This window comes from Sorex araneus, chromosome X, assembly GCF_027595985.1.
Source record: "Sorex araneus isolate mSorAra2 chromosome X, mSorAra2.pri, whole genome shotgun sequence".
NCBI lineage: Eukaryota > Metazoa > Chordata > Mammalia > Eulipotyphla > Soricidae > Sorex > Sorex araneus.
The window spans coordinates 230,295,274-230,312,796 of record NC_073313.1 but is presented as its reverse complement, the minus strand read 5'-3'; the positions used below and the strand labels follow the sequence as shown (position 1 = coordinate 230,312,796).

At 41.7% G+C, this 17,523-nt stretch overlaps 1 protein-coding gene across 1 annotated transcript in view; it reads left to right on the top strand.

Annotated features, from left to right (window-relative positions):
* Positions 1 to 17,523, top strand: part of RFTN2 (raftlin family member 2) — a 73,078-nt gene that overhangs the window by 17,751 nt on the left and 37,804 nt on the right. The window contains exons 3-5 of the mRNA XM_055121889.1: positions 437 to 551; positions 7,978 to 8,254; positions 10,345 to 10,548. Coding sequence (XP_054977864.1) covers positions 437 to 551; positions 7,978 to 8,254; positions 10,345 to 10,548 — 596 coding nt within the window. The remainder of the gene's footprint in view (positions 1 to 436; positions 552 to 7,977; positions 8,255 to 10,344; positions 10,549 to 17,523) is intronic.

The window sequence follows — 17,523 nt, the reverse complement described above, 5'->3', positions numbered from 1 at the left end:
TTTAGCATTATTTCCAACAAACTTAGCAGTACTCTGACATGGCTAAGACTAAAACTGCGGTAAAGGTCAGAAGAGAAGACAAAGAAAAAAGGGCAAAAGTTATTTGCTTTTAGATAGGATTTTTATTTGTGCTTTTGCATAATAATAAGGTATATCCCAGCAATCTAATATAATTTCTTATAAATTTATTATAATGCCAGACATGAGCTTTTCTTAGGTTAAATTAGTATCAAATTAGTAGAGATCTAACTTAAGTTTAATAATAAACTTAACTTTAATAATTATCTTTTTTTATAAAAGATGACCATTAAGTTTTGGGGAAAATTAAAAAATAATTGCCTTGATCTTTTTTGTGAATTGTTTGCCCATAATGACATGAGCACATTAGCTGAAAATTAGCAGGCAATTTCAGTGATGAACATATTCTCTGTTACAGCCCGAATCTTTCCGCAAAATCCAGTGGACAAAGACGCCCAAGGCTTGTGATTGAAGAATGTCCTCTAACTTATGAGAAACAAGCAAGTGAAGTAGCAAAAGAATTGATAGAAAAGGTACTAAGTACATTTGTTTTTTCCTGGTGTTTTGAGGAACGTTTGGTATTTCTTCTTCATCAATTTCCATTCTTATTTAAGAAGATAAACATTGGTTGGATTGATCCCCCATTCCCTCGAGGAGAGACTTGAGCACAGAACTGAGAATAGTTCCCTTTCACTACTGGGTTTGCCCCCCCCCAAAAAAAGCAATAAAACGAGAGGAAATTTTTGTGACTTGTTATACCAGAAGGTAAAATATACTGAAGCACATGTACTAAACTGTATGAAGTTAACAGGTCAATGAAATGGAATGAAAATTCAAAAATGAAATTTATGCACATGTAAGAAATTTAATTGCCAACCTACTGAAATAAAATGGAGGAAACAACCACCACTTAAGAACTGCACCTGGGGTCCAAAGGGTATGCAACCAAAGTACTGCCAGAAGCGATCCCCGAGCACAGGACCAAGTGTGGAATGTCACCCAAACCTCTCCCCCACCCCACAAAAAAAAAAAAAAAAAGAAAACTGCCCTGAGAAGATGGGCAGTTGCCCTATGGAAAACAGTCCCCACACAGTTCAGATGAGAGAAAGAAAGGGGGAAAGCAGTACTTTTTAAAGTATAAATAAAACTGAAAGAATGGGGGCCGGATCGATATCACAGTGGGTAGGGCGTTTGCCTTGTACACCACTGACCTGGGTTCTATACCTGGCATCCCATATGGTCCCCTGAGCACTGCCAGGAGTAATTCCTGAGTGCAGAGCCAGGAGTAACCCCTGAGCATCACTGGGTGTGACCCAAAAAGCAAAAACAAAAATGAACAAAAAAAACTGAAAGGAAGAGAAAGTTAAGATATTTTCAATTATGATTATGGGTGGTTAAGTTCTTAAATATATACAAGGGAAATTAAATTTTAAAAAAGACTTTCGAGCACATTCATTGACCTGCATCCTGGTCTGGAGCATGCAATATCTTTTACCATACAGGGTCCTCCCTTCAGTCTCTCTCCTGTTTCATATCTCCTAAATGAAAGTATTTTACGGTGCCCAGGAGAGAACTCAAAGGGCAGGAGCACATGTTTTGCATACTGGAGCCCTGGCTTTGATCCCCAGCACTGGGTGATCCCCTCGGGTCTGCCACTGGGGACCCTCAGCACCAAGCCAATTGTAGTCTTGAGCACCGTGAGGTGTGAGCCCCCAAACAAACAAATAGTGGGACTGGAGCAATAGCACAGCAGAGAGGGCATTTGCCTTGCATGCAGCCAACCTGGGTTCGATCCCCAGCATCCCATATGGTCCCCCGAGCACCACCAGGTGTCAATTCTGAGTGCAGAGCCAGGAGTAACCCCTGAGCATCGCCAGGTGTGGCCCAAAAAGAATAAATAAATAAATAAATAAAGCACTAGGGAGTAAATTTGTAATGAATATGTCTCCAGGAGGATCATTTACAGAATATATAGGAAATGAGTCTGAATTCCAGATGCAAAATGGAATCTTCATTTGTCAGAAAGAGCCTATGGACAGCAACTATAAAGGGAAACAAACAATAAAGAGATAGTTGGGGAAAGGCTAATCCTAATGATGTTTAATAGAAGTAACTGACAAGTGACATATCACCAAATTTAAAGTGTTCAAGCTGGTCTGGAGGGACAGCTCAATAGGCTGCTCTTGATCTCTGGTACCGAAGGTCCCCCAAGCACCACTGAGTGTGTCCCTCCCAAACAAAAGCAGAAACAAAAATGTTTTAAATCATGTAGGTAGAACTTTGAGAAGATGTGTAGCTGTTGCATCTGGCATTGTAATACATTAGTGCACTGTTTCTGAATATTAGCTTAGTAATAAAAATCACAAATTCCATTTTTATTTTGTGAGACAGTAGCTTCCTTCCTCTTCAGGAAACCATTCCAAGAAACTAATTGAAAAAGGGAAAAGTCTTTTTTTTGTTGTTTTGTGGTGCTGAGGATTGAATCCAGGACCTCACACAAGCAAGGCTAGTACTCTAATGTTGGGAAACATACCCTAGACCCTGAAAAAAATCATTTTTTTTTTACAAAAATTTTTTTTCTTTTTGGCTTTTTGGGTCACACCCATCAATGTATTGCGGTAATCCTGCCTCATGCACTCGGGAATTACTCCTGGCAGTGCTTAAGAGACCATATGGGATCCTGGGTGTGTAAAAACACAAAAAAGAAGAGAGGGCCCAGCAGGGCTTTATCTCTCCCGCTGCCCTTGTTCACGTTCGGTAGTCTCCAGCCGCTTTCCCCACCCCGGGGAGGTTGATGGCAATGATGAGGCAGGTGAAGGAAGGAACGGAGGCAAGCTGGTTGGTCTCAATCGCAGTTTATTCCAATCTCCTCTCTATACACTCCCATCTCTCTCGCTGCTTCCTCCCTGCTGCTTCCTCCCCGTACTCGATCTCTCTCTGGATCTTCTAATATTCCCCTTTCTGTCCCGCTCGCTCTCACTTCTTTCACCTTGTGCTCTGCTTATGTGTGTGCCACTGTGCTCTCTTCTGTCTGTCTCTCTGTGTCTGTCCCTCTGCATCTGTCTCTCTCCTTGCTTCTGTCCTACCTCTGCAGCTTCTGTCCTGCCTCTGCCTTCTTCTTCTGCCTCCTTCTTCTGTCTCCTTCTTCTTTTGTCTCCCTTGTCTTCTTTCTCTCCCCCAGTGCCCCCCAGTCTCAGTTTATATAGCAAATTACATAGGGCAGTAGCACAAAGGTGGGTTTAACAACAACAAATCAACAAAGAAGGGTAAGACCATTTCTTGAGGAGATTAACAAAATCTCATCTAAGGAAATCTCATCTAAGGAGATCCACTCAAGGGTGGGGGTCCAAACAAGGGTGTATCAGGGTGTGAACTAGTAATCTACTTAAATAGTTATAGTAAATCTACTTCTAATATTTCTAGCAATGTCATTCTGTATGAGCACAGTAAGAGATAGAATGTTCGGTTTTTCCTGAGGACATCTCCAGACCACAGTCCTCAGGCCAGGTTAATCTTCCTAACCCCAGCAGGATCCTAATCTCGTTGTTACTTTTGGATCATGACAGCATTGTCCATGATCATGCCCTCAACTTATAGTTGAGTATTGTGGCGCTTTGGCCTGGCCCATTTCGATGCCAGGGTAGCACATAACTCACCGCTTGCCCTGGATCCATCCTGTCCGTCGTCGGGACCCTGTTTTGGGGGGTGTTAGGAATTAAGGGCAACTGAGTTGAGAAAGCAGATGCTCAGGAGTAAATATTATTGGAGTCAATCAACTCCCAAGTTACAAGCACAATATTGTCTTCCTGTGTCCATACAGAAAGGACATTGCTTTAAGGTAAACTATGTTCCCTAAGGCAAGGCTAAAAGGACAAACCCCATGTTATCCTACACTGGGTATCGAACCCAGGTCGGCCTCGTGCAAGGCAAACACCCTACCCGCTGTGCTATCGAACCAGCCCCTACAAAAATATTTTAATGAATGCTGATTAAGGGGTCAAATATCCAATAATTTGAAAACTGAAAAGAAGCAGCTGTATATTGATATATAGAATATTTGATGGACATTAAACATGACAGCTATATCTACTATCCAGATAAAAGAATCATTACAAGGGCCAGAAATATGATACGGCTAATAAGGCACTTGCTTTGCACACACCAGGCCCAGGTTCAATCCCTGCACCTTGTATGTTCCCCTGAATGCCACCAGCAGTGATCTCTGAGTACAGAGCCAGGAGTAAATCCCGAACACAGCTAGGTATGGCTCAAAAATCATAGGATAAACAAAAAATGAAAAAAAGTATATACAAGTTAATTAAAACATAAGTGGAAAATTTATACTATATGTACACTGTGGTTGGTATTTGATATTAAAATTTTTTTAAGTTGTACTTTCATAAATATTCTAAGTTGATGGGATTTGATAGTGAAAAGTTCTCCATCTGTATCTCTACATCTCTGTCTCTGTGTCTCTGTCTCTTTCTCTAAACTGGGGTCAACCCCACAGCCTTCCACATGCAAGATACTTCCCTGTGACTCACCCACGACCAAGTGATTTTGCAAGTTTTTTTTGCTAGTTGTTTTTTACTAGGAATTTTGCTAGTTGTATTGACAGAGCTGTAAGGTTTGGCTTTGTACAGATAGGTGTGCGCAAAAACCCAAGACATTTTCCTTCAAGAAAGAAGCTGAAATTTGTTCCGTTTCTAAGACTGTTCTAAGTTTTAAATGACTGTGTGAGATTATCCGTGTTTGTAGTTAGCCAGCTACCATGGCCAATGATGCTACTTCCCATGGAGAGATAAGGACACCAGCCAAACCAGTTTTTCACAATTCTGTGGGACTACATTTTAATTAAAATGTATACATATTGTTAACTACTGCTACTACTCTAGGAAATTTACCAGGTTTTTTTCCCCAGTAAATAATCTATTCTAGAAAAATTCTTCTGAAAACAAAACTAAGGACCAATTTAGATCACCATCATAGCCCTTGTTTTGCATTTGACTTCCTGGACACATTTAAAGACCTATTTAAACAGGAAAGTACTGTTATTTCAGCAATTAGAGTAATGAGGCTATCTCATGAGGAGAAAAGCTTCAGGAAACATAGTACATTAAATATTTTTAACATTGCTCTGTGCATGAACAAGAACAGTAAATGAGTGCCAAATATTATTTCTGGATTGCTGATTATATAACAAGTTGACTGTTGAAAAGCTAGATGTATGTCTGTGTGTGTGTATGCATATATGTATCTGTGTCTGTGTGTTGCCTGGGATCAACACAAGACTTCACACATGTGAATAATCGGCTCACACATGCCGTATCAGAGTCATATTCCTGACCCCAGAAGATAGATTTATGTCACATTTTTTAACTTTATACTGTTTGTTCTAGTTTTAAAATGAGATTTAAAAGTATTTTCCCCGGGATTTTAAAACAAAATTAGCATTTAAATTTGCCCTTCTTAGCACAGAGATGTGGCTCAGTATTCCTGTCCTTGCAGATAATAAATCAATATACCATTCTTCCAACTGAAATAAAAAAAGATATATAAAAGACATGAAACAAACTTGTCACTGGGCTTTTCCAGATAACCAACCTTCCTTCCTTTCTTCCTTCCTTCCTTCCTTCCTTCCTTCCTTCCTTCCTTCCTTCCTTCCTTCCTTCCTTCCTTCCTTCCTTCCTTCCTTCCTTCCTTCCTTCCTTTCCTTTCCTTTCCTTTCCTGTTGTTGTTGTTGTTGTTGTTGTTGTTGTTGTTGTTGTTTGGCATTTGGGGTCACACCCGGCCATCAGGACTTACTCTTGGCTCTGCACTCAGGAATTACCCCTAACGGTGCTTGGGGGACCATATGGGATGCTGGGGATAAAACCCAGTTTGACTGTGTGCAAGGCAAACTAATGCCCTACCTACTGTACTATTGTCCCGCCCCCTCCCCATAAATTTCCAGTTAATAGAAAAAGCCTTCATTTTTCCCATCCAAATTTACTAATAAGAGCCACCAAAAGTGGAAAACCTGATTCCCCTTTTATAGTGCCGTGTCTCCTTACCATCTTCCTCTAAAATCCCTGGATACCTAATATTCAGGACAGTTTATGATGATTTTTTTTTAAAATGCCCTTGGGGCTGCAGCAATAGCACAGCTGGTTGGGCATTTGCCTTGCATGAAGCTGACCCAGGTTCGATCCCCAGTATCTCATATAGTCCCCCAAACACCGCCGGGAGTGATTCCTGAATGCAGAGCCAGGAGTAACCCCTGAGCATCACCGGGTGTGACCCCAAAAAAAAAAACACCAAAAAAAATTAAAAATTGTAAAATGTCCTTCCTTCCCTTCTTGTGACAGCGGTGCAGGAGGTGACAGTGTGCGGCAATACATCCATGCTTGGCTATGGTGCTTTCTCATCAGCTCACTAAGGCTTACACATTTAATCGTGCTGCTCACACACTTCTTTAATTGCAGTGCTCACACACACCTATTTGTAGTGCCCCAGAGATCACAGATTCCTAGGTGGCCCCAGGAATCCCAGAGGCAGTTACCACTCAGATGGTATGCTCAGAACTTGAAGGGCAGTGAGTGTTGAAACACTGTATGCCCGAGACCCAATCATGAATAACTTTGTAATTTCATGGCAACTAAATTTTTAAAAAAGAAAATAGAACCTAAGGGGCAGTTCTCAGGGCCTCACACTTGCAAGGCCAGATCATGAGCTATTCCACAAAAAATAGCTATTTATGGCTATTTTTAAGGCTTTGAGCATTATTATACTCTCCAGAAGTTCATTACAAGAGTAAATTGTATTGCATCAGTCAGAGTCCTTCATCCTAGCTTCCTATACCTACATCACCTCTGTCCTCAGAATTCTCCTCAGTTGCAGCTGAGTTACAGCCATCTCTTTGAGTAGATATTCTACTTTGTTTGTTTGTTTTTGGAAGGGGGAGGCTCCCAGGAGTGTATTCTGCCCTTTGAGTTATCTCTCTGCCTCTACTCTGGTTTTGTCCTAGGTCTTGGCTTTTCCATTTACTTCATTTGAACTATAAATGTTGCAACCATAACTCTTTCTCTACCTCCCAGTAAATAACTTAAAGTTATTTGGATTGGGTTTTGTTTGTTTTTTATTTCGTTTTGTTTTGGTTTTGGTAGGGGACACACTTCTCGGTGTTCAGGGCTTTCTCCTAGCTAAAAACTCTGGGATTGTTCCTAGTAGGATTCAGGGGATGATAGACAGTACCCGGGATCAAACTGGGATTGTTTAGGACAGTACAAAGGTCTTATTCTCTATACTATCTCTTCAGTCTCAACATTGAGAATATTTAACTTAATGGTGACTATCTGAAAGACTTTTCAGGGGGTGGAGAGATAACTCAAGGGATAGTGCTCTGCCATTCCGACTATCGACAGGGTCTCTGAGCACCACCGGGTATCCTGAACATGCTAAGTATGACCCTTCCCCCCAAATATAGGACACTCCCTAAGTCATTGCATGAATTGTACTTATATGTAGACATTTACCAGAATGAGTTGTAAAACATTTTCATATCCAATGCTGCGTGGTTTTAGTTTTTAAGTTAATGTCTCCTCTTTATTAATTAGGATGTATTTGGTGGTTTTTATGTAGGGTTTCTTGTAATTGCTTTTAATTTTGCTTCACCTGGAGAGATCATTGTTTGGAGGTTAATTATAACATAGAATTATTAGTTCTTCCTGAATAGTCAGCTTTCAGAGAAAAAAATGATACCTTTTTTTTAAATTTATAAAGTATATTCCATATGAAGAAGTCATAATTGTATGCAACATGGTCTTAGGAGTGAATGGGGTTCTATAGAGGCTACCAAGTAGTTTGTGAATGGACCTTTAGTTACTGGTCAATTTCCCAGTAAACTGAAAGGTTTACCAATAAAACAACCAATCTACATGAAGTTTACATTTTATTCTACCATCTCTTTTAAAACCTCAGATTAATGTAGCTGCTAAAAAAGGGATGAAGTTTGTTGGATTCCTGTCTCAGCATCATCCACCACTTAAATATTGCAATGGAACCAACCATGATGGAGAGCTAGAATCAACACATCACATGAGAAATAGTTCAGATGAAAAATGTGGAAATTGGAATGAAGGAACATTGAGCGGTCAATCATCTGAAAGTGGAATTGAGGAAGAACTTCATGAAAGCGGACAGCATCAGATGCAAAAAGATGGCAGCCCTTGGTCCTCGAAATTAAGAAAGGGAGAAGGTAACAGACAAGATGAGTATACATAGAATATGTCCCCAATATCTTAAGCAAAATAAGTTTCTGAATGTTATTCAAGATTGTAAAATTCTAAAGATAAAGGTATATACATATAAAGAAATGACTAAAGAGGGCTGGAGCAGCAGTGCAGCGGGGCAGGGCACTTGCCGCGCACATAACTGACCCAGGTCAAGTCCCCAACATCGTGTATGATCCTCTGAGCCCCACCAGAAGTTATCCCTGAGCACAGAGCCAGGAGTAAGACCCGCACACTGCTAGACTGAATAAACTGATATGAATGTCTTGATGTAAGACATTTTATAATCAGAAATAAATTGGAACCATGTTCAAGTAGTTGTTCCTGACATGGTCAGGACATTGCCATTCACATATGAAAACTCTGGTGAAATTGTGTCCATCACTCACCAGCTCCCCTGTAAAATGGAAACTGGACATATGCTTACTCAGAAAGTGATCCAATGAAGGAAGCTATTCTGGTTCATGTTTCTACTTAAAGACTGAGGATTTTAGTTTTGGCATTTCCCATTTCATGGGTAGTTTTCAACTTTGAAGTCAGTTGTTTTTCTTTGATCATTACTTAGGCCATGAAATCAGAAAATCATGATGAAATAATTATTACAACAATGGTGTCTGCACCTAAGGTAACTATAAAGAATAGTTAAAATCACCATAAACAGTTTAATCACTTTAAACAATTCTTTGCTAGCTAGCAAGTCTCTCCAAGAAACTGAGAGTAATGTGTTCATTAATTTTGAATTATTAGAGTTTTTCTGTTACTCTTATGGTTTGTTTTAAAAAGCATTGGTAGGGGGGCTGGAGTGACAGCACATCAGGCAGGGTGTTTGCCTTGCACGCGGCCAACCTGGGTTCGATTCTCAGCATCCCATATGGTCTCCTAAGCACCGCTAGGGATAGTTCCTGAGTGCAGAGCCAGGAGTAACCCCTGTGCATTGCCAGGTGTGACCCAAAAAGCAAAAAATATATAAATAAATATATAAAAAGCATTGGTAGAGAAAGTCACAGAGCATGTATACCTTAATAGTTCTGAGTTCTGGAGTCAGACTGCCCCACTGTTTTATGAAAAGGAGGTTGTAGTAAGGAGACAAGAAATTTTACAGTGTTTATGATATTTATCCTGTTCCTAGCAGAGAATAAGATCTGTACTAAGTGAGTTGCCATTAACTGGTCTGTTAGTCAATGTTGGTGCTGCCTCTGCACACATTGGTGGCAGGACCTTCTGGGGTGGTGGGGTGATGAACTCAGCACAGTCCCCTTGAAGCTTTCCCCAGCTCATCATGTCACCCATCCTCACTGCCATCACCCTCCCCTTCCACCAGTTTCTCAGCTTACAACTAACCCTGTTTTTCCACAGTGGAAAACAAATCTTGAAAGTCTAAGTGAATGAAAATTCATGGAGCTACGGCCAGAGAGCTAGCTAGCGTCCTCTTGCACTGCTGACTTGGCCCTCTATGCTGGATCCCACCCTGCCTTTGACAAATGTCTATTTCCAGTCCTTTAGGTTGTAAACCCAATATATAATCCACATACTTTAATTAGTTTTTAAACTCCACTTTCTAAATGTTTTTAAAAATATTTCTATAGTAACAGCTCTTACCTTTGTGGGGTGGGCAGTGAAGGGAAGACACAAGGGAAAAAAAGCTTCTCAGAGAATTTGGTGAGATTAATGGAGTCTTAACCCAGAAAAAAAAGACTTACATGCTGCAAACCTGCATTTGATCCCTGGCACCACATATGGTCCTGAGTCCCAGCAGGAGAAATCCCTGATCCCTGCAGTACTTAGAAGTCCTGAGTAATACTAGGTGTGATCAGAAAATCAAGCCAAAAAATTAAGAATCTTGAGCCCAAGAGGTGCATAAGACTTTTATCTGGCATGCAGAACCTCAATCTCCTACATCACCTGTGATTCCCTGGCGATCTGAGCTCTGAGCACAGAGCCTGGAGACTCAGACCTGAATATAGCCAGGTGTGGCCCAGAAATAAAAATTTAAGAATCTTTTTACTGACAGTTCATTGTCTCCCTTTTTTCCCTTCTTTTTGACTGCCTACCTCAGATAGTAAGTTGTATATAATCTTCAATGTTTTCGATGATGAATCAACCTGCTGGACGTATCATGAAGGAGTTCTGTCAATGAAAGTAACGAGAAAAGGACCTGTCATTACTACACTTGATGCTGATTGGCTGGAATTAACTACATTTTACTATAAGCAAGGCTTGTCTTTAATTGATTACTTTGTATGCTGGGATCCAACTAAAGGTAAGTTTATTTTGTGATATACCAGTATCTAGAGAAGTTGACTTTGTATCCTATGGTGGAAATGCTTTGTCTTTCAAATTCTCTGGCTAAAACTAGATATGTATTTCAGCAGTAGAGCACTTGCCTTGCATAGGTGATGCCCTGGATTCAGACTCAGCAGCAACATCACCACCACAACAAAACTTTTTGACTAGGGGCCAGAGTGATAGTATAGTAGGTAGGTTGCTTGTCTTGTAGGCCGCCAGCCGGTTTCGACTGCTGGAACCACATATGGTACCTCGAGCCCTGCCAGGAGTGATCCCTGAGCATTGAGCCTGAAATAATCCCTAAGCACCACTGGATGTGACCCAAAAACAGAACAAAACAAGAATAAAGTTTTGTGGCTTTAATTTCAAAGTGTAATCATTCCTTACAGTAAAATTGTAGTGTTAAAAATAAATAAATAAATAAATAAAATTGTAGTGGAGTCCAATTGGGAATAGGCAAATCTTGTGTAATTGACTATTAGAATTTTTCCAAATAATATGTGCTATACAGCCCAATTAGGAGACTTAAAATATTTCACAGTACTGTCCAAATTTAACACAGAAGCCCAATTGTGGATAGTAGTTATTATCATGTACTTCAGTTTATACCCTAAGCCTGTAATTTGTACAGAAATATAATCTTTAGAGAGAGCTAGAAAGAAAGTGCCTCTCATAGAGGGAGGCTGGGGGCAGGGGGGAAGGATGGGGGGGGGAAATGGGGGACATTGGTGGTGGGAAACGTACACGGGTGGAGGGATGGGTGCTGATCATTGTATGACTGAAACCCAATTATGAAAAAATATATATAATCTTTATCAGAAAATGATATTAATCTTATGTTTGTTTTTTCCTTCCCTTATTTTCCATCTTAGTTATAATGGATTATAATTGGGTTATTATAACAATTATTTCATTATAATTCTTAGTTATAATGGATTATATCATTGTATCTATCATGAAAACAACAGTTTAAAAGATGACCATAGGGGCTGGAGCAATAGCACAGTGGGTAGGGCGTATGCCTTGCATACGGCCGACCCTGGTTTGATTCCCAGCATCCCATATGGTCCACTGAGCACCGCCAGGGGTGATTCCTGAGTGCAGAGCCAGGAGTAATCCCTGTGCATCACCAGGTGTGACCCAAGAAAAGCAACAACAACAGAAAAAAAAGATGACCATATTTTTTTCTTATGATTTTTATTATTGAACTAATGCAATAATAATGAAATTGAGCCAGCTGGCAGTTCACCGTGAGGTTGCAGGAATACAGTGCTGCTCCATCCTTGCAGTGCCAGGGACCACCAGGCTTTCCCTGGTAGTACGTGGAGGGCGCCAGGGCTGCACCCAGCGATACTCAACAGGCAACTGGTGTTGGAATGAAACCAGGCATGGCCCTGAATCAAACTATTTCCCTGGCCCTGTGCAAATATTTTCTTCCCATACTATTTTGTAGGCTATATCGAAATAAGGTGTCTTATTTTTTTCGTATACATTTTTTTCTTTTCTCTGTGGACCGACCACAGCTTATGGTAATGGGAGCTACTCCTGGCTCATTGTTGCTTGGGGCCATGCCCAGCTGTGCTCAGGGGACCTTGTGGGGCCCAGAATCAAACCCAGCCCTCCCCAAGCAAAGCACACACACTAGCACTTGGAGCCCTGTCCACCAAGCCATAGTTTTTTTCACAGCGCAGAGCATTTTAGTTTAATGTGGTCCCTTTGTTTATTTGCTTATTCTTGCTTTAATTTCTTTTTTCCTTTACTTTTTTTTTCTGAGGAAAGGGGTAGTGTGGCCAGTGCTCAGGGATTAATCCTGGCTCTGTGCTTGGGGGAGCACATGCAGTACCTGGGACTGAACCCAATTCCAAGGTGCAGACTTTGCATGGAGTCCTTCCAGGCCCAGTCCCACAGCCCTGCCATGTACAAGTCTCAGGCACCAACCCAGGAGCAGCCCCCGAACACTGCAGGGTGTGACCCCAAAACAAGCAAAATATCTTCTTGCATTGATCCCCTATGTAATTTCCATCTGTCTTTTTCAGTTTAAAGTTTGTTTTGTTTGATATAGCAGAGTGGCCATCCCTCTCTTTGGAGCTACCATTTGCCTGAATGATTGAAGTGGTTTTTTGTTTGTTTGTTTGTTTATTTGTTTTGCTTTTTTGGGTCACACCTGGCGATGCACAGGGTTACTCCTGGCTCTGCACTCAGTAATTACTCCTAGCGGTGCTCAGGGGACCATATGGGATGCTGGGAATCGAACCTGGATGAGCCGCGTGCAAGGCAAATGCCCTATCAGGTGCTATTGCTCCAGCCCCTGAATGATTGAGTTTGTATCCTTTTACTTTAGCCTGCATTTATCATGAAAGCTCAAGTATGTCTTTTATAAGTAGTAGGTTGTTCTGGCCACTATGTGCCTTCTGACTGACAAACTCAGGACATTGAAGTTTTGGGTGTTTTTTTTTTTAATAAAAAAACATTATTTTAAAAGTTATTGATAGTTGAGTTTTAGTACACAGTATTTCAACATCAATCTCACCACTAGTGTCATATTCCCCTCCACCAGTGTTCCCATATTCCCTCCCCACCCCCACCCCTTCCCATCTCCACCCCAACTTGACAGGCACATTACAAAGTTCCAGTGGTTACAGCTTAGACCTCATGTTTTCAGTTTTGTTGAATCTGTGTTTTGGATATATGGCTATACCACTCGCACATATCACCAGTATAACTGAAGCCCTGCCGCCTGTTCATCCATCATAGGATAATGAAGCTTAGTGAAATTATTGAAATGAATGAATTTATTACCATTTTTTCCTATATGGAATCTAGGTGTTTTAAAGTTTGTCTTTGACTGTTCCCTTATTCTTTAATACCTGCCTGTTTTATGTGGTGATCAAGTTCCATTTGTTTCTTCTTGTGTTTTCTAAGTACTTTTGTCTGGAGATTACTCTGAGATTCGTCTTACATTCTAAACGTGTTTCCCCTATTAAATTTAAAGCAAGTAAGCCTCAAGTTCATTTTTAAGAGATCCCATTATTCTCCTTTCCCACAGTCTGTTTTATGCACCTTACAACTTCCAAGTAGCGTTTGTCTCATAGAAAAGAACATACTAGTCATGGTGCCAGTAACACAGTATCACCAAGCAGACCTACAAATGTTCGAAACTGAACTAAACATGGGATGCCACAGGCAGCTGGAGGTCTGCAGTAGGCTTTCTTTTCACCCTGGTTCTAAAAAGCTCCTCTCTCTCCTCTCCCCTCTCCTCTCCCTTCTCTCCTCTTCTCTCCCTCCTCCTCCCCTCTCCTTCCCCTGCCTCTCTCCTTTCTCTGAACCTGGGTGAACAGTGTGCAAGAGAAAGCACCCTACCCACTACCTTTAGAAAGCATTTCCTGGGCTTGGAGCCCCTTCAGGCTCCCTGTTTTCCCTCAGGTGTGGATTAGGAGGAGCTGGCGTCCTTTAGTCCGAGATAAATATCACACAGCTTACTTTAGGGTAGGGCCATTTGCCCTCTGGCTGTTTCCTTTTCAAAGGGTAATCAAAGTGCCAGGAAGGGTTCCAAGAGACTCTGAGATACAGCCAGTGTGTTCCATGGCCTCTTGCCTCCCAAGTTAGACTCGTGGGGCAAGAGATGGTACAGCTGTTAAGGCGCCTGCCTTGTCTGCAGCCAGCGCTGGTCAAGTTCCTGGTGACACGCATGGGTGCGCGTACAAAACTGCATCCACTTTCCCAGAGGAAATTTCCTTTTGCCTTAGCAGCCAGCCTTAGGAATGCCTCCAGACTCATGGGAGAGGGCTTTGCTCCCCACCCACCTCCACCTCACTGGAAAGCTGCACGTCTTTAGTTGAATCATTTGGGGCCGAGGAGGAAGGAGGTTATAACTTCTTGAAGCCCATTCCATGGAGGTATCTGTGAGTGTTGGTGGTGCGTTCTCCAGGCACTCTACTCTCTCAGAGACGGCCAAAGAACTCTCTCCTTCGCACCGTCCTGCCCTGCCCAGGTGAGAAAGAAGCTCCTCAGCTTTTGAATCTGGGCTGGTGCTTATTCCATAGCAACATGCTTCTCCGGGACCTGAGGACTCTCTATGGTCCTTTATCAGTGAGGCCCCAGGAAACACCTCGTATTTAATTCAGTTTTTGGTTTGCATATAAGAGGGGAGATGTTTGGCCATCTTGGCTCATCTTCCCAAAATGACTCGCTAGAAAGAAGTTACACCTAAAGGGGCTGGAGAGATAGCACAGTGGGTAGGGCGTTTGCCTTGCACGCGGCCGACCCGAGTTCGATTCCCAGCATCCCATATGGTCCCCTGAGCACCGCCAGGGGTAATTCCTGAGTGCAGAGCCAGGAGTGGCCCCTGTACATTGCCAGGTGTGACCCAAAAAAAGCCAAAAAAAAAAAAAGAAGTTACACCTAAAACGCATATAATATTATTTGTCAATTAAACCTTAATTTAAAGAAGGAAAAGACAGGTACTAAAGAAAAAGTACTAAAACTGCATTTAGATGAGGGCTAGAGAGATATTACAGGGGTTAAGGGTACTTGCTGTACTTGCAGCTGACCCTGGTTCAATCTCTGACATCGCAAATGGTCCCTTGATCACTGTCAGCAGCCACCTCTGAGCACAGAATCTGGAGTAATCCCTGAGCACTGAACACTGAGTATGGCCCCCAAAAACCAATAAGGTGCCAACAAAACAGTACAAACATTAAGGCACTTGCCTAGCTAGTGGTTATGGACACTGCAACCCTGGATCAAGTCCGAGCACCACATTTGGTTGCCTGAACACCACCAACATCCACCAACATCCCTGAGCAGAGAGCAAGGCGTACCCACTGAGCATCAGCAGGTAGCCTAAAAAAAAAAAAAAGAGTTAAAAATAAGTAAAAATGCATTCAGACAGATGAAGATTATTAAAAACAAAATAACTAGAAATCTTAATTCAGGGAGATTAGAGAATGAAATAAACAAATAACATGTAATCTCAATCTATCTTCCTATTATTAAATCAGCCTAATGGTGGATACCATACCTGATGCAACAGAAGTCTAGGGATGGGCATTTAAAATTAGCGAAATTAATATTCTAATACGTCCTTTTAACTGGCAGGTGAGATTAAAGATCAAACCCACTAGAGCACCAGAAATGCAGCATATTGCATAATGCTGAGCACCTCACAGGTACCCAGATTTCTCAGTAGTTTTTGCTTCTTGGCAATCTCCAGGTTAACCTTTTATAGGAACAGCAAGGTCTAATCAAGAGGGCATAAACTTTGGAATTGGACAGATCAAGGTTTAAACTTGTGTCCACAGCATCTTGTGATTTTATTATTAACTACATGATTTGGAGAAATTAATTGCTCTCATGAGCCCTGGGTTCCTAAAAATGGAAATAAAAATACTTCTTAATTTTCGTGAGAATTTAGTACATGCAAGATGACTCCCACACGGCCTCCCGCACAATCAGAGTTCATTCCCCTGCTGTTTTATTTCTCATCACTTGATACATGCGATTAGAGTTCTTTCCATATGGATTGGGTTATTTGTAAATTAGTTTATGTTTTATATCTTTCTCTCTCAATATTACTCTACACACACACACACACACACACACACACACACACACACACACACACACACACACACTTCTTTTTCTCTTCCCTTCAAAGAGCCTAAGTTGGAGCTGCTTCAGATGTTGGTGGGTGACTCACTGCAAGGAAAAATGAAAAGTACTCCTTTCACAATCTTTTTCAGGCACCCCTGCCTCAGGCTTTGCCTGATGAAAATAAAATTAGCCACAGCAGTTGCCAGCCAGAGGCTCTTTGGGCCTTTTGTTCTTAAAGCCTCAGAAGCTATTTAGAGAGCCCAGGAAGAATCTTTCCCCTCCTCAGCTCTGGAATGTCTCATTAGACATTTTGCATGGCCAGGCCCTGCCAAGCCCCTAACAAGCCACCACGGTTGGTGGGGCCTTTCGGGCCTGACAATTGGGTGTGTCATTCCGGGACTTGCCTGTGAGTTTTCAGGCAGGCGACAGAAGGGCACCCTGCGGCCAATGCCTGCTAGCACTGTAAGTCAGAGGAAGCAAAGCTGAACTGGTGGCTTTATTCCGGGGTACTTGATGCCTGGTACCTAAGGCACATGAAGGACAATGCATATTTTGTTTTTGCCTTTCTTCCATCTTCTTCCAAATTATTGGCAGAATCCAGTCTCCCACGAGCACTAGAAGCACAAAACCAGACAGTGGGCAGAAACTTAACTACATCACTCTGCACGTGTCATTTTATAAAATGCCTTTCTCCAGAAACAGTGAGAGAAGAAGATAAAAGAACTTTTTTATTATTATAAATGTAGGAGTACTGCTCTTCATTCAGCCATTGATTAAGCTGATTGAATTGGGCATGAACTCCACATATCCGTGAGATAGACCACTACAAAGCTGTTCATAATTGGGTTTCAGTCGAACAATGACCCAGCATCCATCCCTCCACCAGTATACATTTCCCACCACCAATGTCGCCCGTTTCCCTCCCACCATCCCCCAACACCCCACCTCCCCACCCCCAGCCTCCCTCTATGGGAGACATTTTTCTTCTTGCTCTCTCTCCTTTTAAAAGAACTTTTAAAAAAGTACTGTGTGTGTGTGTGTGTGTGTGTGTGTGTGTGTGTATTGTGTGTTGCCCGGGATCAAATACATGCAGGACATGTGCCCTATCACTAAGTCATGCCTCTGGCCCTTAAAAAGTTGCCTGTTTTAGGGTCCTGGGGTGTGGCTCTGTGGTAGAATGCCATCCTTGCTTTTGTGAGACCCTGGTTTGATCTCCAGCACCACAATAAAAAAAAAAAACGTCTTTTGCTTTAGCTTTAGTAGGGTCATGGTAGGGATGTTGAAAGGTCTTTAAATTCTTTTCAGAATCCTTCCACTTTCAAAAACTTTTCTGTTTTGGAAAGAAACCTCAATCAAG